Below are 26037 nucleotides of genomic sequence, written 5' to 3'. Positions count from 1 at the left end.
GTCCCGGGTGGTGACTTGACACCTATTGACAGGCAGGGGGAGGCGAGCGGAGCCCGCAGAGGATGTGAGCCGAGTTTTGCTCCCCCTGCACTAAGGAAGTGCCGGACAAAAATCGATGTCGCTGCCCACCGATCGTTACAACCTCCGAGCCCCGGCCCTGGCTGAGAGGGGAGGGTGAGCAGCTCACACACACGCCCTGAGCAGCTCCTCGCTGCCAGCCCGCTCAGGTGCCTTTCAGTGTCCTGTTATCCTTCCTCTTCAGGTTTTAATTATTTCTTTGTAACAGGTGGGTTCTCATAGGAGCCTGGCTTTCCAGCAGAGAAGTTCTTACGGTGACTATATTGCTTTCTTAGGTGTCTTTCAAAGCAGCGGGGTACTGTCCGTACAGTTAAACTCGCGTTACTCGGAATTAAGCGCAGCCCAGCAGGACACCTGCACTGCTCAGACAGCTGAAATCAAAACTAAAGACACACAAACACCCCTCCATGCTCAAAGCAGCCAGACAGGAGGGAGCTGGACCGTGTCCCTGTGCAGGGCACTGCTGTGGGCAGGCAGAGGAGCAGAGTCCTGGTGACAGTCAGGACCCTGTCAGACAGTGAGTGTGTCCTGCGAGGCTGTAGCAGCACCAGGAGGCATCACACAGCCCACAGGATCACACAGTGCCCTGCAACAACTCTGAGCAGTGCTCACAGAGAGTTCTGCACAAGGAGGCGTCAGGGGATGGCAGGAATTATTTGGAGGACAGTCTTTTCTGTTTTGTAGCAATTCTAGTCACATCTGGCTTCTTTCTTCTGGTTGGGAAGTGTTTTGCTGCTTATTGAAGTCAAGGGTTTTGCTTTTTCCACAGTTTCTGAACCTGCTCCTATTCATGTCAATGCCTTCCTGGCAGGGTCACCTGAAAAATGAATTGTACTTTCCCTCCTGGCAGGACAGGGGGAGTGGTGGGAACAGGAAGACAGATGGATAAGTAAATAAAAGCCTGAATGAGTCTAAAAGCGTGACTGAAGACTAATAGGGAACAGATCTTTTAGCCAAGGATGTCGAGGGAGGGGCAAGACTTCAAAGATCACATGCAGGGCATGGCACGGAGCAGCTGAATGTGGATTTCAAAGGAGAGGGGTTTGCAGGATAAGCACGGCTGGGGAATGGCAAAGCTGCACAGTCTGCATGGGGCAGAGGGGAGATGGAGTGTTCCTTCACCTTCCCACTCTCCTGGGGAGGAGAGGGAGGATGGCCCAGCTGGCAGGGTGCTCCCAGGTGTTGATACTCTGAGCTCCTCTTTGCTGCCGAGCAGGGACCTTGGAGGATTGCGCTTTGAAGCGTCAGCGTTTTGCACACAGGATAAAAAATCCTCTGGTTTTGTGGGGAGTTCACACACAGGGTGTGCAGTGGGGAGCAAGCAAACACCAAAGCCCTAATCCCAGCTCCAAATAGGTTTGCAGTTCGGAAGGTTTCCAAATCATTCTAAGCAAAAGCAAGGAGAGGTGTCCATAGCAGACAGTCCCCATGGAATGGTTTTGCTGCTCCTTGACATCCCAGTGAGAGCTCCCTGCACCAGCAGCACAGGGAGCCCAGCTTGCTGCAGGAATGGGGGCCTTTGTTTTCCCCCCAGAGGTGTCGAGACAGTATTTCTTGTTCTGACAAACCTCTTTGATGCAGGGCCGAGCTCTTAGCCCATATTGATGGGTCAGGGGTATTTTTATTTGGCGTCAGCATTGTTTCATCAGCTAATAGAGCTTGTTGACTTTGGCATGGGTACATGAAAGGAAAAGGCTTTATTTATTCATTACACATGCAGCCAAATTGGATGTTTAGTTTAATTCTTAGCTAAACTTTTCTGAATGACATGTGGTTATAAGGCTTGTACTAAAGAACTATTTCTCTTACTAGACTGAGTGCTAAAGCTGGAAAAAGCAGACAAACCTTTGGGCACAGAAACCCTTTTCCCTACATTCTTAGCCCATCTCATACAACTCTAACCAACCATATTTTCATACACCTGTTTAGGTGCAGAAAAAGGATTTGCGAGTTTGGGGATGGTTAAAAGTAAAGCCAAAGTTTTTAAAGTAAGAAGGAAAAAGGAGTTGCTTCAGAAGTGCTCTTCCAGAAGCATTTTTCAAGATGCAGCATGATCTAGTGATCAAAGAATGGATTCTTTGGACTTTCTGGTGCCTTGAGCAGAGACGCACAGCCCTTCCCCAGCCCACTGGAGGTGCCTGTGCTGCCCCCTGCACCTTGTTTCAGACTGAACCAGGGGGCAAAGCGCGAGGTATCCTCAGCCTTTTGACTGCCCCAGGGTTCAAGGACATCCTTTGGGCTAAGCAGAGCCCGTATACAAGTCAAATGGAAAATCCTTTCCAAGAAAAGCGGATGTTCTGCCCCCTCCTTGAATAAATCAGCACTACCACTACTGGTTGCAAACCCATCCTTGGCCATAGCAGCGGGCTGGGAGTTGGAGCTCCCCTTTGCCCTTCATTGTGAGACCTACATGGCACTGGGGACAATCACTACTTTGCCTTTATACCAAAATTCAGCAGCAGAAGAAACTCACTCTGTGCTGTCAAATGACCCACGACAACTCGGGCAGGGTTGTGGAGACGGAAAGACACATCTTTCTTTTCACCTCTGCAAAGTGCTAACAGCCCCCCTTCCCTCTGAACCCTGCAGTACATTAAATTAACACCTGGAAAATGCTCCCCTTTCCTTTGGGGAGAGGCTGGAAAAGGCAACTGCTGCCATTTCCATCCGGATGCAGGTTTCCCTAATCCACCCCATCGTGGCATTGCTTTCGAGCGTGGGAGAGAGAGCTGGAGCCTTTTGGTTCTCTTGCCACCCTTAATCACTTCTCAGCATCAGGGTTGCTGCAGAGGACGCTGTTTGAAGTCAGGATCAGTGGCTCCTTGCCCTTGGGGCCAGACCCTTGGGTTGTACATTATTAGCAGCTCAGCAAATTACACACTGCTGCTCTCCTACCACCGAGGCTACTCCAGAGTGCAGCAGGATCTGGGTGGTACAAAAGCAAAAGCTTCACAGAAAAATGAAAGGATACAATTCAGCTTTAAATTAAAGAGTGCTGAGCACACGGGATTTTCCCTCACAGTCTGTAACAATTTCCTTAAATGCTCAGTTCGGGATTCGTCTTGTTGTAAAGTGGGATGCTGCTCCCCTAGCAAGGATCATTTCCACTTGCTGATGGAAAAGACACGGCGATAAAAATGAAACTGTCAAGTAGATTTAATTGGTACAGTGAGCAGAAAGTTTACCCCCACCTCGAAGGAGATGAGGAAGAATAAACTACTTTAAGAAAAGCTTTACTCTTCAAAGGGAACAGTGTCCAGATGGGAAAAGCAGAAGAGAACAAACTCAGAAGACTTGCTGAGGAGTGTGGCCAGAGCTGGAAGAGCAGCTCTCACATCAGCCCTTATATCATACACCAACTCCAGGTACCACAGTTTTCCATAAGCAACTTTTGAAGCCAGAGCTGTTCAGTGCAATCCTTCCTATTTGTTGATTCTAAAATCTATATTGTCTTCTATAGCATAAATATGATTTTCCATTAAACTTGAAAAGGAATTCTCCCTAGAGAAAATCCTGCCAGAGTGGGAAGGAGTGCTCTCCTACCATGCTCTCGTTTCCCTAAGTGAAAGTCCAGTTCTAACCTTACTTTCAGCCTCCACCAAGTCACATGGAAGGCAAACACCAGTGTGTGTTAGAGCAGTGGTGGGGGCTGGAGAGGACAGCAGGGTCCATCCATGAGCGGGGCCGGGGGGTTCCAGTGCCCACACACCCACATCCCAGAGCCACCACCCGTTCTGCTGCACACTCCAGCACGAGCAATGGATCTCTGCTCCCTCAGTGCTGAGCTCCACGTGGATGCTGCTGCCACCACTGTGACAAGTCCTGCCTGGACACCTCCACGCCCCTTTCAGGGGGAACATCACAAAGGGACAACTAGCACAGATTCAGCTGGTTCTAATCCCAGCTAAAGGGTTTGTAACTCCCCATCTGCTGGCTGAGTCAGCTGCTTCAGCTCCACAGTGCTGCCATTCAGGGGGTTTGGGGAGCCCTCTCAAAGGAAAGGATTGCTGTCCTGCCCTCAGGGACAGCTAAGACACATTTTGGGCTGACCACACCTCAGTCCCAACCTCCAACAGGCACCTGCTGAATTGTTCCCCTGAAGCAGAGCATAAAGCAGCCAAATACTTTGCTACAACAGCAAAGTCAGAATGCTTGATGCAGCAGACACAGGAGCCCTGTCAGAGGCTGGGGTGGGTGCAGGGGTACCCAGTACCCAACTGTGCTCCCCCCAGAAAGGCTTCAAAAATGCACCTCCATTTGGGGAGCACAGCAGAGCCTCCATTCCCTCCCCTTCCCACCTCCACGTCCTGCCCTCCCCCATTCAAACTATCAGGGCCTCTCTTGCAGAATAAATTATTAATAGCGGCGTAGCGAGCCTCTCTGCAAAGGCTGCATGTATTGAGCTTACAAGGCGCACAAGCTTTTAGAGAGCAGGACACTTTTCCTACTTCCTAAGCATTTTCTTAGTCCTGAATCAATAATGCACTCGCAGCCCAGCACACAGGTCGCTGCTGCTGTGCTCCTGCTGGTAGGGTCTGCGGACACAAATACATCTCTGTAGCAAGATGCAAGGGCTTAATAATCTGGCAAAGAAGGGATAGGGCAAGATCCAAGCAGCTTAATTTGTAAACAAGCTTCAGGGAAGCGCCCTGGGCAGACCAAAGCTTGCAACTCTTGGGTACAGAAAGTCCGAGTTTGGAGACAAGCTAAAAAGCAGTCAATGGGATTAAACGCCCGGGTTTTTGAACGCGTGCCCGCGGCTGCCGGCTGAGGGGTGTCTGGTTCATCAGCCTCTGATCCCGGGCTCTGGGTCACCCTGCAATCCCCCCTGCAAAACGGGGTGGCCGCAGGGGTGCAGCCCCGGCGGGGAGGTGGGGGTGGAGGTGAGCCCGGGGCGCCAGGAGGGATGGGGTTAGAGCAGCTCACCGGGGGATTAGCAGTTCACAAAGAAAGAGCTGCTCAAAAATGATTCCATGGGAAGCCGGGCTGCTGCGGGTGATGTGTGTGGATCCCCGGCACAGATGAGATTATCTGCTTAGGAGTGGAATTTTCCGGGCGGCGTTAACCCTTGTGCCGCCCCCAGTGAGCTGCACACCCGTCCCACAGGACGAGGTGCTGGGCAGCATATCCATCCCAGCTTTGGGAATGGGAGTGCTGCCCCGATGTCACTCTGCAAACATCATGCTTGGGGCCCTTCTTGGAGAGGTCACCCATGGGCTGGGCTGATTTCAGTCTGGAGGTTACATTTCATCGTGTAGCCAGATTTTCTGTCTCTGGCTGAGCCAGAGTGGGCGTGAGGGGATTTGTGTCGGTGCACGGGTGGTGCCGGCTGCGCTGTGAGGGTGGACAGGTGACTTGGATCAGCCCTTGTGCGTGACAAGGAGCATCTCCCTCTGGATCCTCCTTTTGTGGAGAGAAGGCTTCCTGCCTGGATGTCAGCCTCCTGCCAAGGTTGTGTCATTTACAGTGCAAAGAGCAGTTCAGACCCTTTCCATGGAGTACTAACAGACCATGGAAGAGTTTCAGAGACTGTGTGGGGTGAGAGCAGAGATTTCCTTAACCCTCATGGTTTGTCTCGACCCTCAGATCAACACTGGGTGAAGAAGCCACTACTTTGCCCAGCTGCTGATGCCTGAGGGAGTCCAGTCCTCAGAAAGGTGGAGCCCTCAATGCTCCTGATCAAACCCAGACCTGCTCCTGAAATGCCTCCCTGCCTCAATTTCCCCACCTGGAGACAGGCCACTGAACTGCCACCACCCCACCCTGTCTGGCACGGTGATGTTTCCCCAGGGCTGGTGCAGAGAAGGGCACAGCCCTGAGCCAGGATGAAATACGAAGGAGATGCTTCTCGAATTCAGAGCAGGCTGGAGGGGGGAAGGGGAAGAGCAGCCACGAGTAGGGCTTGAATCTCTTCTCTGGCGGAGAGACGGGCCCAAGGGAGCCCGAGAGCCTGGAACGAGCGGCGCTGCTCGGTGAGTGAGGATCTGCTTCAGGCCAAAGGCAAGAGGCAAAAAGCAAAATGTGTCTGTGTGTGTCCCGGTGCCTCGGCCGGAGCCGCGCGCGGGGCCGGTTCTGCTGAGTCACACGCTCCCGAATCCCTCACACAGCCAAAGCCTGTCCTAACGCCCGTGCAAGGGGTGACCTTGGGCTTGGACAACCTCCGATCCGGGAGGAAGGGGAAGGAAGTGGAGGAGCAATCAATCCCCCCAAACCACGGCCAGGGAGGAGATGGAGGGAGTGACATTCAGCTGAGCCAGAATTAGCAGCAGATCTGTGGAGGGACCCCATTTCCACCCTATTAATAATTCATTCCAGCTCTGCCTTTACCTGCTCATAAACAGCAAACAGCTTGTTAGCGAGGATGGTTTTCTCCCCTTTTGCTGTCTCTGCCTTAATAAGAGCCCCTTGCAGATGGCTGGGGGAGGGAGACGGCAAGGGAAGGACACACAAGCGAGCAAACCACCCCACCAGCCCACCCTGAGCTTCCCATCCCATCCCAAAAATGCTCCTTGCCCCAGCAGCCACTGCCTCCCAGCTGGAGCTGCCCTTCCCCTACAGAGGTGAAGCTGTGAAATAACCCCTGGGTGCCTTGCCAGAACCTGCCTACCCACACATGCCACTTAAAAACACCCCTTTGGAGGCACACCAGGAAAAGGAGAGCGATGCCTGGGGAATATGTGGATGAGGGGATGTCCTCATGTCTCCCCTCATGCTCCACGACAGGGGAGCATTCCTGAGTGGCTCCCAGGCTGCAGCCACACAAGCAGCCTTTGGAGAAAACTGTATTTTCTACCATATGAGGCAGCTTCTGGTTATCTAAAATATATAGGGCTGACCAAAGTGGTTTTTAGAAAACAAAAAGAAAAAGAAGAAAAAAGCATCTTGAAGAAAGCTATTAAGATTTTGTTTCCAAAAGGCACATTTTTCCATTCAGAGCATTCCCAGTATCTCCACAGTCCAATGCTGTGCTGCTGGGCCCAACAGGGACCCCTCCCTGCACACTGAGAGACATCCCAAAAAAGCACAGGCAGAGCTGTTCCCGAGATGTTTTCCAGGTTCAGGTCACTGCCAAATTGCAGGTAAAGCCCACTTGGGCACCAGAGGATGGGAGAATTAGTGCAAGAGAAGTGGACCCTGGCCAGGCAGCTCCCAGTGCCCTCCCATATTCCTTGGAGCAATGAGCAGGGAGGGCACAGACCTTCACCTGGGCTCACAGGGAAGGGCCAGTGTGGGGTGTTTGGCACAAGAGGGGCCTCATATTCCTCCTCATCTCTCTCTGAGCTCCCAGCCCTCTCTGCAGTGAGTTATGCCACTTGCCAGCTGTTGGAAATAATCGCTGTAAATTAATTACGGTTGTCTCACCCCTCTGATCCCTCCCAGCCCATGAATAGAGTGAAAATTAATTGTCAGAGAGTATTTCCAGTTCTCTGGGAGTCCCATCCCGGCCACTGGCAGGTTATGGTTTATGCCCCGAAGCATGAGACTTAATTACTCACAAATGTTATTTTTGATCATAAAATCACCTTGTCTTTTCATAAATCCAGACAGAGCAGTTGAACCCTCAGATCAGGAGCAGCAAGAGTGAAAACACCCTGAAGTGACATTAGGGTGAGCCTGTGTTTTCTCCCGGGTAAATGCAATTCTGTTTGGGAAGGAACATCACTTCCTGGAGCAATTATTGGAAGAAAAAACCAAGAAAGCTTCCCAAAACACGCATTGCTCAGTGTGACCCTTGTCAAAAATTTGTGTTGCAGAAAATAGGTTTAACTTGGTATCTGTGGGGAGCTGGATCAGGGACAGCATCTTCCCCACTTGGTGGGTGATTTTCCGGTGCTCACAGACACCAGAGCAAACCTACAGCCCAGCCAGGATGGGGACAGAGATCCCTGTGAAGCCCTGGCAGAGTCAGGAAAACAGGGGATGGAAGGGAAGTGAAGCCTCACAGCTCAATCCCAGCGTGAAGTGGGGGCACTCAGCCGAGTGTAAAGCAGGAAAGCAAATGTGTCAGGACGGTCGTTTCAGCTCCACCCTGCAGCCCGTGGAGCAAATGGATCCAATTTGCTGCTGGATGGGGAAAGGGAGGGGGGAAAATAAGGTATTGTGAGGGGCAGTGTGTTCCCAAATACCCGTAGGAGAGGCAGGGATTGGGGTTGGGAACACCCATCTCCCATGGCCATCCGTCCTCCCGTGACAGGTTGTTCAGGGAAGGGGAGGCTGCAGGACACCCACGGTGGCACCGCTCCACAGCAGGGACGTTATCAGGGCAGGAGGGATCAGGTGCACGTGAAGATTTTGCTGATATGGTTATTTTGCAGGATTTGGAGGAAATTTGATACCAACTTCAGGGCTTAGTTGCAGCGCGAGGCAGCGCGGGGACTTTGTGAACCTCATCAGCTGAGCTTTGAGCAGAAACTCAAAGGCAGCATCAGAGGTGCCCTGAGGGAGCCAGAAGGGCCTTGGGATGCACCTAAGAGCTCCTTAAGCATCACAGCTGGGTAGGGTGGGTGCTGTGGAAGGGGAATTGTGCCCTCCTGGGTGGAGATGGAGTTCCAGACCAAGGTTTCCTCAGCCATAAGCACTCCCGAGGAGGGAAGGAGGTTCCTGTGCCATCTCCTGCTTCTCCTCATGTCAAGGGAGCCAGACATGGCTCTTCAGGCTATGAAGGGGGCTATCAAACAGCCCCCAGTCCCAACCATCATCAGCACTTGCAGGAGAGCCTGGAGACACCCCAGGTCTCTGGTTGGGTTTGAGGGCCAGTTCACAGTTGAAAAAAAAAAACCCACTACAGAAAAAAGGACCCAAGAGAAACCCACACAACAGCTTAGGTCTTTGTGCCAAATAAACATATTTAAATTTTTCCCCCTTTGATAAAAATCTTCCTATAAAAAGCCAAGGATTCCCCCCCCCCCAATTAAGAAAAATAAAAAAAATTTGTTTTCCAAGACTAGTCCAAGTTGATGAGACCTTGTCAGTACTCTTATTAGGAGACTATAATTAAAAACAAGTGATCCCAGGGTGATCTGGGTTTTAGCAGAGGCCTTGGCTTAAACAATGAGCAGAAGAGACCCCAAAAAGCAAAAGAAGTCCGAAGGGGTTCCCTGGACTAAGACACCGTTGAACAGATCACACCAAGTGTGAGAGCTGTGATGAGCATCCCTGGCTGAGCAGTACAAGCTCCTACATCATCTACTTATTTTTCCATGCTCAAATCTTGGTTCTTGTTTTTTATTTCCCCTTTAATATTATTGTTATTATTCTTATTTTTCTTCACTGTGCAGCTAGTGGTTGCAATTGCTTTCCAGCTTCCCTTTGGCACGGAGATCTAAAAGCTGCAGTCTTATTTCTGTGCAGCTTTCACCATTCACAGCAGATGTCTAGTTTGTTTAAAATATTCAACAGCTTAATGATTAATCAAGCAATTTCACCTACAAAAATACATAATTTTATGCTGTGAGGCTTAAAAATGGCATTATCTGTGGGGGGGGGGGAAGGCAGAAAAACTTTTGGGCTCATTAAGAGCCCTAAAAACCAGCTGGGCTTTGTAAAACCAGGGCCTTTTATTGTGCTTGTTTTCCCCCATTCCCTCCCTTTTCAGCAAGGTGGGGAGCAGCTTTGCTGCAGCATCCTGGATTCCTGTCATTGTGCTTTGTCAGAACCAAGATCTTGTTTCTTAAGAAATCCTCCTCAAGGAGCAAGTCTCCGCTGCCACCTTCAGAAAGTCCCTTTTGCAGCATTTTTGCCCACCACAGACTCCAGGAACCAAGAGGAGGCAAAACCAAGGGCTGGGTCTGCAATCACCGGGACTGGGACACGTTTCCAGCTCGAGGAGTGGGTCCATTGGGACCTCATGAGGTTCAACAAAGCCAAGCACAAAGTCCTGCATCTGAGTGAGGGCAACTCCTGGTATCAGTCCAGGCTGGGGGATGAAGGGATTGAGAGCAGCCCTGCCAAGGAGGACTTTGAGTCCCTTCCAGTGTCTAAAGGGGCCCACAGAAAGATGGGGAGGGACTCTTTATCAGGAATTGTAGTGATAGGACAAGGGATAACGGTTTTAAACGCAAAAAGGTTAGATTCAATTAGTTATAAGGAAGAAAGCTTTTACAGTGAGTGTGGTAAAACACTGGCACAGGTTGCTCAAAGACATGATGGATGTCCCATCCATGGAAACATTCAAGGTCAGGTTGGATGGGGCTTTGAGCAACCTGATCTAGTTGAAGATGTCTTTGCCTATTTGGAATAAATTACCTTTAAAAGTCCCCTCCAACCCAAACCACTCTGTGATTTCCTCGTGGAGGCACAATCTTGTTATGATGCCATTTATTTAGGACAACGTGTCCTCAACAAGGCTCTTGCAGTTTGTCCCCTAGAGATTTGTCCCTTTGGGCTGAGCTGGGGCTAAGCAAGGCTGCAACACTCTTTGTTGCACCCTGAAGAAATGCACAACCAGAAGAGCTGGAGAGCCTGAAACCTCCAATGTCTGGTTGTCGTGAGGACGCTCACGACTGATTTAATAGCGTGAGACTTGAAGTGAACTGATTTATTTTAAGCTCACTGAGACCAAGTTTGCCTGGCTAATGCATCCTGACTTTTAGATTGAAGACTTAAATATCATGAGACTTTGGACAGATTCTTTGGAGGACACACGGCTTGGGGGAGGAAACCAGATTCAAAAATAATACCTGGAATTGTTTCAATAGTGCTATATCTGATCTTACCAGGACCAAGGGAGCAGCCAAAGTATGGCCATCTGTTTCCGCTCCCCCCTGCCCTCCTGGCTCACTTCAAACCACCCCCCCCCAGCAGAAAAGGCATTGAGCATCCCGCAGAGGAAGGACAATTCAATAAACCTAAACCCAAAAAGGAACACTTCATTTTAGCAGAGGAAGCTGTAGTGATGTGACTCACTCGGTGGCTTTTGAGGCTCTCCCCCACCTTCCAGCACTGTCACTTAGAGGTTATTTTTGCGTTTGCCCTCTGACAGCCGTGCAGCCCTCGAGCCATGTGGCTCTGCAAAACGTGAGGGTGGTTAAAGGCATCTTTGGGGTTGCTGCCTGCTGGGCTGAGCACACTCAGGCAGGGATTGGGATGCACACAGGTTGGGATGCACGGGATGCACACAGGTTGGGATGCACGGGAGCCATCAGGGATCGGGCACCTCCAGTCCCTCATCTCTGGGACAAAGCATATGGCAGACAGGCAGAGCTTTGGCTTCTCTTCTCCCTGCTCCTGACCCGCCAGATCCCCTGCCAGGGACATGCCTGGCCAGCCCTGTCCCTCCAGACGGGACGCTGGGAGAGGGATCACGCTTGTCAGACTCGGTTGCTTCCCCCACTGCTCGTGGGAAACCTGTCCCACCTCCCATCCTGGCCACCCTTTGCTGGTCTGGGTAATGTTTTCTTATTGTGGTTTGGTCACAGAGTCCTTCCTTTGTTCAATTTGGCCACTGCTTAAGGAAGCCTCCAGAGAAAGCCTTGATAGGAGCATTGTAGCCCTGGAGGTGAAGGTGGCCACTGTGGCCATGCTGGAGGCAGCTCATGTGGCAAATATTCAGTGGAGATTGATCTTACACCAGCCCAAGGGCTTTGGCAGCCCCAGTGGCTGCTGCACACAGAGAAAGGAAGGTGCACAGCAAGAGCCAGGGCAGCTCTGTGACACAGACTCCTCTCAGACAGAACCACTCTGAGCAGCAAGGCGGGTTTATCGGAATTTTCTGCTGCCATCCCAAGCCAATTCCCCACCTGAGCCCACTAAGACATTGCACTGCTGCACCCTCCTTCAGACAAGTGCTGAAATAGGACCTCAGGGATGGTCTTTTCAGGACTGCCCTATTAAGCCATCTGTATGGCCACATTGGCAGTAGGACCATACTGCAACACAATATGTTGCCTCAGCGCAGGAAACACACTCACAGAGCCCCCAGCACTTCAGCTGAGGGGGATTTTTCTGCCTTTTCCATCAGCCACTGCTGTAAAGCTGCACTGAGAGGCAGCTCCATCCCCCAGCAGGAAGCTGTGTCTCATTAGCAGAGGTAAACAATTCCTCTGAACGTGACGAGTCAGGAGAGCATATTAAATATGTCACTATCTCAGGGTTTCTTAATCCCTACTCCAGAACAGCGTGTTGAGGCAGGAGTGGACCCCCCCAGCGTGGCTCAGAGTTCCACCACACCCCAGCTGGCATTCCCCCTTCTTTGGGGGGATAGTGGGGAGCACCTGGGCAGGTGCCCTCACCCTTCAGCCTCCCCCACCCAAGCAAGCCTGAGCACTCCATTGATTTCCCTTGCTCAGTTGTCACAGCTGCGAATAAAACAATGATAAAACCTATCCAGCCACTTGCCTTTAAAACATCAACCAACACATCTATTCAGTACCAGAATCACAGAATCAACTTTCATGCTCTGGGGTGGGCACCACACTGAAGCTCAGCAGCCCTGGCTCCAGCCCTTCCTCCTGGCACACACAGAGGAGGCAAAAGCCACACACTGCTCAAGTTCAGGCTGTAACAGGAGGAACAAACCCCAGCACTGCGCTCGCAGCTTTTCCATCAGGCAGGTGCGTGTCAGAGCAAGACAGTGCTGAAAACAGTTTGAGTGTTGACCTGTTTTCTGATCTGCTTTCCCTGGCAGCCTCGTGCACACACACACACACACACACAACGTGTGCTGTGTTTACAGGAGTCCCCTTGTCTCCCCAAGGCTGTCGCTGTCTCCCCTGCAGACGATCCTGGTGCTCACGTGCAGATCAGTTCCTCGCTGTTTTGTTTTATCCCCCGTGCCGACGGAGCAGCCTCCTGCCTTATTTACAGTGCATTACTCACACGCTGCTCTGAACACGGAATTATTTATGCCCTCCTGAGCTTTTCAGGGCTCCTGGGTGCCGTGGCCTCCGCTCTCTTTGCAAAGCTCAGTGCGTGGCTCCGAGCTGTGGGGAGGCACCCAAGGCCCATTTTACAGACACAGAATGGAGAAGCTCTGAGTAGTTCCCAAGACCTTTGGTTGCCCAGCTGGCAGTGGCAAAGCACAGATTTTCCAAAGCACCTTGTGTTACACAGAGGTTTCCACGTTCAAAGCACAGCCCCAAAGCTCCCCTTTGCACCCCATTTGTACAAGCCAGCTCCTCTCCTCTGCTTTGCCTGGGGTATACACAGGGCACCCTAAAAGCAGGTCACAAGCATTCAGACTCCAGCAGTTTCCCAGATCAAAGCAAGCCACGGTGCAGGGTCAGTCCCCAGTGCCACGGACACAGGAGCAGCCTCTTCCCACTCCTGCAGCAGGGCTCTCCGAGTCCAGGGACACAACCAGCCTGCAGAGATCCCAGCCCTGCATCTCATTTTTCAGAGACCCCAGCTACCAACACGAGCTCCCTGCACCCCAGCACAGCCCTAGCACTGCAGGAGGTCTCCAGAGATGGGTGGGAACACACTGATCCCCCCAAACAGCACCTTCCCATGGCCCAGCCACACACAAGGCACCCACAAACCAAACCACAGCACCCGGCTCGGTCTTACCTTGTAAATCCACTGTGCTTGGGAGGGACAGACCTCACACCCCAGCAGGCTCCTCACCTCCAGCCAGAAGCTCTGAGCAGCTCCAGCTGCTTTATCACCTCCTCCTCCTCTGCCAGGTGCCTCTGCCTCCCTGACAAGGGTCCCACTGCAGCAGAGCCTGCTGTTGTACCAATGCCTCTCCCTCTCCAACCCTTTGGATTTTGAGTCTGAGAGGGAGGTAAAGTGACAGCAAAGAGATGCTTCATATGCAAAAAAGATTTGCATTGTGTTGCAGAGTTGATTTGTGGTCTGTACCCACTATAACACAGACCTGCATTATCCCCAAGAAAGGTCTGACCCACCTGCTCACTCCTGGAGGCAGAAGCTGCAGGGCAAGTAATGTTGGGCTTTAACACACATATGGATGAGGAATAAACCCATTGGCACAGCTAATAGCCCTGATGCCCAAGTCCAAAGCTTCAACCTTCACACTGTGTCCTGGTGCAGCTCAGCACATGGATGTGTACATGTGTCCCTGCAGAACACTCCAGCTTGGCCATGCACTGTCATTTGTGGGCAAAATGGGGTGACTGTTCCTTTTCTCCCATTGCGAGGCCTGCAGGTGTTGGACATTTTCACCAGGATGGGATGAGCCATCCTTCCCTCCATGGTCCCTGCAGGCAGGAGAGGACCGTGGCACTGGGAGCACAAATCTCTGCTCTCCCTGCTACTCCTCAGTCCTATCCCCTCTTGGAGATGGAGGAATTTATTTTCCCTCCTCTAGCCATGCTCAGTGGTACAGGGGGGATGGTGTGTCCCCAGGATTTTTGGCATCAGGAGCCATGAGAGACAAGGATGTGTTTGGGGGATTTTAGCCGTGCAGTTCTTCCAAGGCAGAGCAAAGCTTTCTGTAGGCTTGTAAATTGGCCAAGCTTAACCGAAGTTTCCCAGAGACCATCTCAGGGAAGGCACTTTCTATGAAAATTGCCCCTGTGCCAAATTGAAAAGCCCTTTCCCAGAGGGCCTTTCAAAGGAAACAGCTCAGCCGTTCTTACAGTGGAGGCAAAGCCGCATCTTTCTGCCTTAAATTCATTCTCAGAAACAGCTTCCTCCAGAGCCAGGCCCGTGGCACACTCCAGTCCAGCCCAGCAGTTAATGTTTGACACAAGCAGCCAGATCCAGGGCCTGGTAACGGTGTGAGCTTGGCTGTGATGCCCACACAGTGCCCACACGGTACCCACACGATGCCCAGGCTTTGCCTTCTTCCCCGGTGACCGTTGTTGTTGTTCCAGGAGAACCCGTACCTGTGCAGCGACGAGTGCGACGCCTCCAACCCGGACCTGGCCCACCCGCCCAAACTCATGTTCGACAGCGAGGACGAGGGGCTGGCCACGTACTGGCAGAGCGTGACGTGGCGCCGGTACCCGGAGCCGCTGCTGGCCAACATCACCCTGTCCTGGAACAAGAGCATCGAGCTGACGGACGACATCGTGATCACCTTCGAGTACGGGCGCCCCACCATCATGATGCTGGAGAAGTCGCTGGACAACGGGAGGACTTGGCACCCGTACCAGTATTACGCAGATGACTGCATGGAGGCCTTCAGCATGCCAGCACGGAGGGTCCGAGACCTCTCCACCACCAGTGCCAACAGGGTCCTCTGCACGGAGGAGTATTCCCGCTGGGCGGGCTCCAAGAAAGAGAAGACCGTCCGGTTCGAGGTCAGGGACCGCTTTGCCATCTTTGCTGGCCCCGACCTCAAGAACATGGACAACTTGTACACCCGGCTGGAGAGCGCCAAAGGGCTCAAGGACTTCTTTACCGTGACTGACCTGCGGATGAGGCTGCTGAGACCCGCCCTGGGGGGCACCTACGTGCAGAGGGAGAACTTGTACAAGTACTTCTATGCCGTCTCCAACATTGAAGTCACCGGCAGGTAACGGCTGCTGTATTTCTTTGGGCATCTCTTCTCTGAGGGATGAGAAGTTACTGCTGGTAAACTAAGCCATCAGCATTTCTGCAAAGAGTGTTTCTCCCTCTGACGCCCCTTCTCCCCAGGCAGGGCAGCACTGGAAATAAAACAGATGTGTCCTTGCAGGGAACGGCTGGGGCACCTCCAAGGCTGTGTCTGAGAGAGGGGCTGTGTCCTCCTGCAGCCGGTGCTGGGGGAAGTGGGACATGGCTTAGGTGGACAGTCGGGGTCTGAAATCCCTCCCAATACCCTGTCCCCAGCTGTGCAAACACAGCCAGAAGTCCCAGGGGTGATGCTGATGCATCTGGGGGATGAGGAATGATGCTCATCCCACTAAACTCCAGCTCACTGCCAGTGCAAGCAGGATGGGTCATCCCAAGTCAGCCCAGCACCCCCTGAGCAGCCTCGGCTCCAGCAGAGGAAGTTTGGGGTGAGGGTAACCCCCCCAGACAGATCTGGGGCAGGGGAGGTGGGGGGGGGGTGTTTCTCCTGGGTTTTGTTTTTAATTTCTCTGTATAGTGCCATATGTTACATTATGACATCAACTGAAAAAGCAAAGTAAGGTGGAAAAGTGCCGAGATGGCTGATTTCCCATCCAGCTTGTGCGAGACTTACAGGCGAGAGGGGAGAAATCTCCCCATCACCCTCCCCGTGCTAACAAGCATCACCACAGCGACAGAGGAGCCGTTTGTATCGGTTCCAAACTGTTTGCTACTGAGACTTGCAAGTGGAAATGTTTTGCAGGTGCCACTGAGGCTGGCTTTGAACAGGCTCCAAGGGGAAGGAAGCTGCAGTGAGGGATGGGAGAGCCCCTTCCACCCACCAGGGCAGGCAGGAGGCAGCGGTGAGGGTCTTTCTCACAGTGTGGTCGCCTGTCTGGGACGAGCAGCTGTGGCTCTCAGCTGGACTGGTGGCATGTTGGGGTGCCCACCGTTTGGATTGCTCAGGGAGAAGCCCTGAGGGGCTCAGGCACATGGGCAGAGGAGTGGCAGAGCCCAGGTTTCAGTGCAAGGTGCTTCTGTGTAGATATGTACTGCCCATAAGAAGCATTGCCAGGTGTACTAAATATCCACAGTCCAAAACCAGCTCAGGATGCAGCAAAATAGCAAAGTAAGGAGGGTGGAAGGGAAGAAAAGCAGGCAAAGGCAAGGAAAAGGGCAAGTGCCTTGCCATCACCTCCACCCCAGCGACAGCCAGTCCTGTCCCCTGCTCCTTCTTTTGTGGCCTTGCTCCTCCCTGGGTGGCCCAGTTGCCCACAGGGACACTTTGTGTTACTGACAGCAGTGGCAAAACCACAGGGATCAAACACAGCTGCAGGATACTTCATGCTTCAAAGAGGTAAAGTACTCTCGGTGTCCTGTGAACGTGATCCTCCTCCTCCTCCCTCTACCTTCCCTGCCTGGCTTGGGCAGCACTTGTTGCTCCAGTACTTTGGATTTCAGGCCATGCTGACAGGATTCTCCCCAAACCAGCACCTTGCTGTTGGCTACCCTCCTTCCCCCCCACCCAATCCCTCACCAGCTTTTGAGCTCACCGGCCAAGTTTAACACCATTTAATAGTAGCAGCCATCAGTTCAAGAGGTTAAAATCCAAAAAAATTCTGCGAAAAGAACTCAGGCAGGGGGAGGGAAACCCTTTCAAACACCATAGCTGGGGTGGGGAGGGAGGGGGGGGGCGTGTCACAACCTCTCTGAGACATCCAAGATTCCACAGCCACCTGCACCCCAAGGACAGGGCTGGCAAGGGAGGGCCGGGCTGTGAACGCCCGGTGGAAGCTGCAATGCTGCTTTTTAGCTGGGGCCAGGATGAGACAGGTTGGGGTTTGTTGGCTGGTTCCTGGCAGCCTCCCCCCGGCGCTGGCTCTGTGCCGGCGTGGCCGGCTGCCCACGGCTGCTGCAGAGCAGCGGCTCCCGCTCGCCTCCACTTCCCTCTTGGCTCCACTCACCACGAGCTGCCTGACCCACTCCTCTCATGCAGCAGGGCCTCTGGGAGGACAGGGCTTTTCCTTGGCTGGGAACACAGAAAACTATGAAATCTGGTTTTTTTCAGCCCAAACTCCCAAGTCTTGAGCTGCAGCAGGACCCAGCTTTGCACTGCTCCGGCTCTCCCAGCTTGCTGGGATGGTTCCTGGGAGAGGGGGACACAGCTTGGACAGGGAAAAGGTCGATGCCTGTCCTGTGCTGACTCTTCCAGCCCCGGTGGGCACAGGACAGGAAAAGGTGACCAGCTGAGGAACTGTGGATAAGTGGTGTATAAGATGGAGAAGCCTCATGTGAATTAACTCTGCTCCTGTGATTATTCCAGTCCCAGCAAGCAGGTTTCTCACTGAAAAGCAATCTAATTCCAGCTGTAAGCAAAGCCAGTTACAGTGCAGGGACTAAAACCAAATTAAATCTTGTGTATGGCTCAACAAGGGATGGGTTATTGAGAGGAAGAGAGGAGAAATCAATGTGAGCCTGACAGGAGCCCTGTGCAGGGAAGGGGGGAGGAAGGGTAGGCAGGGATGGGGATGGACACACACTGCCACTTCCAGCATGTGGGAACGACTGTGTTTGAGGAACAGAAGGAAAGTTCATAGATAAAATTGGAGTGGTGTTAGGGGTCCACTGCAGGGGGCATGGAAACAAGAGGGAAGATGATTATGAAAAAATGAGGGCTCAGAGGTAAAAAGCAGCCAGAAAATTCCACCTGGAGAGCAGAGGTGTGAGCAGCCCTGGGAGGCTGGAGGAGCTGTGCCCAGCCATGGTGTGTGGCACTGGAGGAGCAGTGTGTGCTGTCAGAGCATGGCATTGCCTCTGTCCCTGCACAACACCGGGATTTTGGCAGCAGCTGGCAGTGCCCACGGGGTGATGAGACACTTGGCAGCTCGTTTCTAGTTGATGTTCACAGTCAAGGGAAGAGTAAAACACTCTGCCCTCAGAGCAGACCATGAGCCAGGGCAGTTTCTCCTGCTGCAGCCTTGGCAGGTGGGTTCACAGAGGTTTCTGTGATCCCCTCACTCTATGTGCTCCTGGGCCCCCATCCAAGCCCACCCCTTCCTTCACACCTCAGCCTCCCACCACAAAAGACCCCTTACCACAGTCTCCCAAAACTTTGGGGAAAAGCAGAAAGAGATGGAGCAAAGGACATGGGGACAAGGGGGAGGAATTCTCTGCCTTCTCCCAAAAGCCAGATGGACTGGGGTGGTCAAGAGTTTGACAGAGGATCTGGTGACTCCAGGGGTCACTACTTCTTCCCTGGGAGCTGGTGCAATGGGCTGGTGCTTCAGGGTCTCCTCTGCATCTTCTCCTCCCACAGCCTCAGCTGGGTTCATTTCTCCGTTCATGGCTGACAGTTTATTTTTACTCTCTTTCTTCTTGGTATCTTTATCCTTTTCTTTTCTTTTTTTTTTCCTTTCTTCTACCATCCTGTCCCTATTGATCCGCGGAGTAACTGGAGACGCAGAAGAGTCAAGACAGGAATAGACGCGAGCGAGCCCTTGGCCTGTGTGCTGTGTGTGTGTGCCAGGCAGGGTGGGGAAGGGAAGCGGGAAGACTTTCCCCCACAGATCTCTACCCGTTGCTTGATTTTCTCCTCGGTGCAGCAACAAGCTCAGTCATCTCCTCAGGAACGGGTGAATGAGCTTTCCCCGGCTGCCGGGGCCGGCGCGATGAAAGCCGCTGCTCCTCTTTCCATTACACGCTGAGTCTCTTTGGAGTAATTTTTTCCCCTCCATAACGTCAGTCACCGCCGTGCTCAGCAGGCCAAGCTCCATCACGGAGACATTAATAAGCTGTAATTGAAGTTAATGTGCCATGGCCGGGACATGTGGATCCAGTTAGGAGAAATCACATTGAGCAGAAGCGAATCAATTTTAGGCTGATTTATATTAGGATTTCTCTCCTTTATCCTCCCCTACCCCAATGCGTGCACTGTCTGTCTGTCTGACCATCCTGCTGGTGATGAGCAGTCCCTGGAGGAAGGCAGGAGGAGGGAGTGTTCCTCATCCCTGAGCAGCTCCATGGAACAGTGCCTCCTCTCAGGCTGCACTTCCCCTGCAGTTGTACCTCAGTTCAATCCAGGGGTGTCAGAGCAAAGTGCATCCTGGCAGCACGTGGGCTGCTTTGCCCTGCTTGGACATTCCTCCTTCTGGCTCTGTTGAAGTTGTTGGAGACCCTCCAGCTGATCTTGGCTTCTCCAGCAAAGCTGTCTCTAGAAAGGAGAAAAGAAGCAGGTTTGGTCCATGGAACAGTCTCTTGTTGAGGGTCTTGGATTTTGTGTGGTGGCTGATGTCCCCACTGAGCATCTCTCCCTGGGGAGCAGGGTGGGATCTGCACTGCTACTGCTTTGCCAAAGGGGAACAGGCAGGACCTGGGGTGATCTGTGAGAGCATGGGCTTACCCAGCTGAGCTTTCCCAGCCACAGTGCTGGAGCATCACCCCCAAAATAGCCACAGGCTCACCCAAAAAATTCGCAAGAACTTGCCCAGTGCCCCTGCAGCCCTGGGCCAGCTGCCGCCCACACTCAGCAACTTTGGGAAGGCCACAAAAACCAGGGCAAGCACTGCCTGTGCCTGTCCCTGCTCCTTCCCCTGCAGCTCCTGGCAGACAGAATTCAGGTCCCAAGAGGTAGCAGCATCCTCGTGTCAAGGACGGCCAAGTCTGTGCCAATGGTGCGCCGTGTTCCTCGGCCCGTCCTCGCCTCCACGCTGGGCAGCCCCTGGGAGCTGGATGGCTGAATTTCCCTGGCACTCCTCCAGGCTGGAATTAGCTTGAGTTCAAGCAAAATCTTGCTCTTGGTCAGATAGTTAAATTGAGTTAATGCAGAGCAACTGTTCACACGAGTCTTGCGAAGGTTTCTGCTCCCACCGCAGAACAACGGAGGGGAAACTTGCAGAGCGAGAGGGAGGGAGGGAGTTAGAGAGAAACCCAGAGAGCTCCTCCTTCCCCCAGAGCTCCTGACGCTTTGTCAATAGCCAGAGACGGATGCCCAAGGTCCTGTTACCTGCTCCTGGCTTCGGTTTGTGAGGGTTTTTATTTCCCCTCCGATTCTGTTGCTGAGTTGCGTCCGGCCCTGAGCGGATAATAGGATTTCATCGATAGACTGAGAAGGTGATGTATGTTAAAGCACTTAATATAAAGAGACTTCTACAGGAGCCCAAATTCAATTTGGCCAATGAACTCAATTGCAGGCATTATTGCATTCCAGGAGAAAGACCAAGAGCATTTATACACATTACTCTGCAAATATTTATGTTCACATATCCGTGTGATGTCCTTTTCACCCTTCCTCCCTTCTGCTGCCCGACCCCCTAATGGGGAAGTTTGGTTTCGTGTTTGCTTTTTTAAGACAGCTTTGAATGTAAATAATGTTCCACCAGTCAGCAGGATCTTGACAGCTGGTGAGTGTCAACTTATTTAAAATAAATAGCCTCTCGGATGGGAACAGCCAGCTAGCGTGCTCTCCACTCTGGCATCTTTTAAATTGTCTCATCTTTGTAACCCAAACCTCAAACCATTTTGAAGGGCACGAGGAGGGTTCCTTCCATCCCGGCCACACAACCAAAAGTAAAAACCCACAAGGAAAATAACCCATTCACATGTCCCTCTGACCGAACTCAGGTGTTTTTTTGGTTTTTTTTTTCATTTTTTTGGCTCTGCACAAAGCAGTGAAACCCAGAAGCCTCTCATCCTGGTTCAAGCTGAAAGAAACATGTTAAAATGGCTTTTCCTGCCCTTCAGTCCCTGGACCACAGGCTCCAGTAAGCTCCCAGTCCTGCTCCTGGGATGAATGAGCCACCTTTGTCTTCTTCAGCCCTTTCAGCCCTGCTCCAGGCCTGGCAATAGCAAACCTCTGCCAGAGCAATCTCCCAGCAAGGCAAATCCTCATATAACTGCTCCCCACAAAGGGACTGCGCTTCTTCCATGGCCCAGCCATTAGAAGCTATTTTTACCTGCTTCCACACGCACAGATGGGCCAGAAACAATCCAAGCTCAGCACCCGTTATGCTTTGCCCAAAAGATTTGCTCCCTGCTTTTGCTGAGCTGCCAAAACAGTTGCAAAGGAGCAGGTAAAAGTGGGTAAGTGATGGCCAGGCAGCTGCTGGAGCGTGCTGAGAGCAACGGCTGGGGATGACAATAGAGAGATGGAAAAGAGTTATTCATGTTTCCCCGAGAGCCGAGATCAGTTGAAACATCATTTTCCTTGGGGATGGAGAGGAAAGAGCTCCCTTCAAACACATCGTCCCATGAGACTCATTAAAGGCTCATCAATTACAGTGAGAGCAAACAATTCAGGGGAAGCTCTGATAAGCCTTCCTTTGGCCGGCAGTCATTAGCAGCTCTCTGAGCGCTGCCTCTCCCCAGCACCAGCTCAGGGAGCAGAGGGGGAGCAGAGGGGCAAAGCCACACGGGTAAGGGTGAAAAGCAGGAGCCCAGTGTCTCAGAAACCAGCAGGAGGGGACCAGTCTCCACAGAATCCCTGGGAACACACGGCAGCATCCTCGTGGTGAGCACAGGGTGGAGAGGAATGTGCAGGCTGGGCTGGAAGGAGACTTGGAAAGGAGATGGTAGCCCACTGTAGTGGACTTCTGCTGCTCCGTGTCCTATCCCAGGATTTTTTAAGGAGCTCAGGGCAGTGTTATCTCCATGGGAACTCGGTGGAAGGTGCAAGGGGACAGAACAGCTCTCTGGGTCTCCAGCCAGCAAGTGGTTCCTCCAGCCCTACCCCACACAGCAGCGGGGTCACTGCATCAGTTCTGAAGGGGGGTACCAGCACCCCAACACTGTCTCAGCCCCATGGGGAGGGAGAGGGATAAGGAGGTGCTCTGTGCCTTTCTCTGCCTTACTTCCCTGCTCTGCAAGTGGGGTTATGGACAAAAAAAGAGGTTGTAAAACACATAAGAATCCTCGGAAGGAAAACAAAGGGCTGGGAGGACTTTTTAAAATCACTTCAAAAGTAATTATTAATGAAAGCTCAGGGAAAGGGGCTGTTTTCCCAATCCCAGCATGGCTTCTGCACTCACCCCCTTCCTCTGCATGGGCATCTCCTTCCCTCACACGTGGGCTTGGCACCAGACACCTCTCCAGCCGCTCGCTGCTGTGACCTCCAGGATGCTGACTTGGAGAAATGCAGGAAACTGTTCTTTATGGCTGGGAAAAAAAAAAGAAAAGAAAAAAAAAGAAGGACACTTTCCTGTAAACTTTCCTTGGCGCTCCAAGCTCCGTGATGTTCCCTGGTGGAGGCATTGGCAGCATCAGATCGCACTGCACCACTCTGAGGAAAGGCAGCAGCTGAACAACTGCACTAAAATAAGCTCCTAAACACCCCATTGTGCAAACTGTAACGTCCTGGGCCACACAGTGCCCCAGCCTCCCTTGCTGGGAACAGTGTGAGCCAGTCTCTGTTTAATGCACAATGCAGTTGTGTGACCTGCTGCCCAGTGCAGGATGGGTGTCCCCAGGCCATGGGTGCTGCTCACGGGTGTGCTCTGGGGCTGCTCTCCTCGGGCTCTTCACCACCGTGGGCTCTGAATGCTCACTGAGGAACAGCACTGTCAGTGTGTGCCTTGACCCAAGAGTTGGAGGAGAAACACTCCTGGCTCTTCAGCCCTCCAGAGCCAGAGAGACCATATTGCAACCAGCACTTTGCTGGAGCAGCCCCGGGGCTGGAGCGGGGCCATCGGTGCAGGACACGGCGCAGGTGTCTGCCCCGAGCCTGCTATTTAAGCCTCACTGCTAAGTAGCTCCTAACCTTTCCCTTCATCCTCTCCTTCCTGCCGTGGCTGGCCGCCGAGGAAGATGGGCAGAGGCAGGCAGGACTAGCAGCTCCCACCCAGGGGACTGGGCTAATGCCATTTACTCCAGTCTCTGCCAGCTGAGTCTTGGCTGTGCACAGACCATCAACAAGCACATGTCCTTGGGCTGCAGGCCCAGAGAAGGAGGCAGAGAAGCCTGAAGAAGGGGTTGAAGATGAGCCTCTGAGCCCAAGCAGCAGGAAGGCTGGGATGCAAAAGCCTTCTCCCCAAAACAGGGCTGGCAATCAGGGCTGGCTGACAGCACTCGGCTGTTGGCCATTAAATAATGCAGCCTGATTGATTGGGCTGAAAAGTGCTGTGCTGAGGGGTCAGCCTGCTGGGGTTACAGTTCCCTGCTTAGATTGATGATCCTCAAAGGTCAAATTCAGAAAGCAATTCCCTGGTAAAATTGATCCTTTGGATAAAAAGACTTCTGCACGGTGGCAAAGGGCGAGTGAGAAAAATCAGTGACCTGGATCCAGGCAGGCAAGGTGAATGTCTGCCTCTGCTTTCTCTTTACTTAGTTTTCCTTGTTTACACCAATTAGGAAGTGAGGATCTTCTCTGGGAAGAGCAGAGCTCCATCACACCTACATGCAGTGGCTGGGGGACGTCCTTGAGCACCCACCCCATCTCCATCCCGCTGGCCAGGGCAGGAGGCAGCTGGGGCTGTCCCAGGAGCTGGTGCTCAGCTCCCAGCCCTCCTCAGCAGTAAGTGAGCAGTGTGTGTGTATGAGCAGACACATCTGACTGCTCTTGTTTTCCCTAGAGCAAGAAGTCTGGGTCCCACTGCTTGGTGAAGGTTTTGTAGCTGGAGCCAAATTAACAGGTCTCACCCTCCTGCACTGCAGCAGCTTGGAGCCAGAAGAAGCACCTCAAAACATCTGCTTGGCTCTTGGTGGGGGATGCCAGGAGCAACGATGTGCTATGTGTGGAGGGGGTTATTGAGGCTGTCCCAGGCCACCTCAGAGACCAGGTGGTGGCCCCCCAGGGCTGCTGTTCCCACTGTGAGACTTGCAGGGTCAAGGACTGGAGCCAAGCACTACCCTCCACATCATCCCAACCCTCAGGGAAAACAAGGGGCATGACAGTCCCTGCATTCCTCCAACCCACTCCCCTGGGGCTCTTAAACTTGCCTTCAGCTGGATTGTGACACTGTGCCCTGGAGCTGGTCCCATCCCCTCGCTCCCACCACAGGAGGAGGGAGGAGAGAGGAGAGCTGCAGCTCCCAGAAGCTGTTGCTCTGTTCAGGCTGGGCCCAGAGCAGCAGCAGTGAGGCTTTGACCTGCTTTAACCCACTATCTTGCCTGCTTTGCTCTCGTCTGCTCATTCTGAAGTGAGAGAAGGAGGCCACGCTGTGTGGACGCTGAATAATTCAGAGCCAGGCTCTGCAGCACTCCGGGGCTGGGCATCACCTCTGCCACAGGGCTGGGACAGCTCAGCCAAAATCCTTCCTCACCAGAGGCAGAGGGGACACAGAGCATCTGAAATTCAGCTTCCCTCCTGTGTAGGTACCAGCCAAAGCCACTTCCTCCCCCTGGATGCTTGGATTTGTGACTTGCTCCCAGAGCACCGATGCTCGGAGGCTGTTAATGCTTTCAGCCGTGACACGGCATCTCCAGCTCTCACCAACACACAGTTTCAAGTGGAGCATGCTGAGTGTGTCTGCCTCTGCTCCCTGGAACACGTTTTCTTCTTTCTTCCCTTTTAGAAACTGCAAAATTCCCTCCTCTGCTTGGTCAGAGACAGGGCAGGATTGTAAGATGGGGAGAGAGATCGTTCATCCAGCTTATGCTGAGCCTCTGAGCGGGGTTTGCTAGAATTAAGGACAGGGAGGGGAGGGGGGGGAAAAATCATACATGAGGTCAGCTTATCCAGCCATGCGTGAGGAGAGCACAGCAAAGGCAGCCTTGGTGGGTCAGGCAGGTGGCTGGGGAGCTTCTTTGGGGGCTCCAAGGGAGAGGGGGAGAGGCACCAGGAGCTGGGGGGCATGCGCAGCACCAGCTCCCAGCCTAATCCAGGCTGTTTATCCCAGTGCAGATAGAGCACAAGGAGCAGCAGGCCATGTTTCCTCTTTCTTCTCTGCATGTGGCTCATTCCCTCAGCTCTGCATCTCTTCAGCCCTGTAAAACAAAGTGTTGCCCCATCAGATTTCACCCGTGCACAAAAGGCTCAGCGTTACTGTTTTCCTAATGGTTCTGCTTCTGAGAGTGTAAATTATCGCACAAAGCATCGGGCTGTGCTAGGGATCGACTGTCTGGAATGAAATGAGATGTTTTGGTCCCCAAAGTCTCTGTCTGATGGTCTGAGCTCGGGCCCAGGAGTCACCAGAGCCACGTGTGAGTTATGGGCTCAGTCTCTGTGCTCTGCGCAAGTCACCTCCGGAGTGTGAGCAACAGGAATTATTGTGCACAGACATAATTATTCCCTGCATACTGCACTACAGCTCATTAAAAGTTTCTTAATGTTTGCAAATTGCTGAATAGTGTTTTTAGTTGTTGCCTCCTCTGATGAGGCGCATTCTGATGGTGACTTGCTCTCTGTGTTATTTTGGTCACAGCAGGCTGGGGAAAAGGGTTTGTGCTGTGCAGCTTCACACCACGGGAGAAAACACTGCTGGCTTTATCACAAGGGGCAAGGGCCAAGTCCCACCAGTGCTGGCCATGCTCCTCCATCTAAAGTCCAAGACTGCCTCCCAGTAAAAGGGTAATCACCCAGATTTCTGTAAC

The 26037-nt window shown here is 52.7% G+C and overlaps 1 protein-coding gene across 1 annotated transcript in view; it reads left to right on the top strand.

The window, feature by feature from the left end:
- The window catches only part of NTNG2 (netrin G2), a 46712-nt gene that overhangs the window by 6267 nt on the left and 14408 nt on the right, over window positions 1–26037 (top strand). The window contains 1 exon segment of the mRNA XM_051807608.1: window positions 14856–15499. Coding sequence (XP_051663568.1) covers window positions 14856–15499 — 644 coding nt within the window.

Source organism: Manacus candei, unplaced genomic scaffold, assembly GCF_025592945.1.
Source record: "Manacus candei isolate 608988 ecotype Guabito, Panama unplaced genomic scaffold, ASM2559294v1 h1tg000071l, whole genome shotgun sequence".
NCBI lineage: Eukaryota > Metazoa > Chordata > Aves > Passeriformes > Pipridae > Manacus > Manacus candei.
This window is presented reverse-complemented; position numbering and strand designations above follow the sequence as displayed.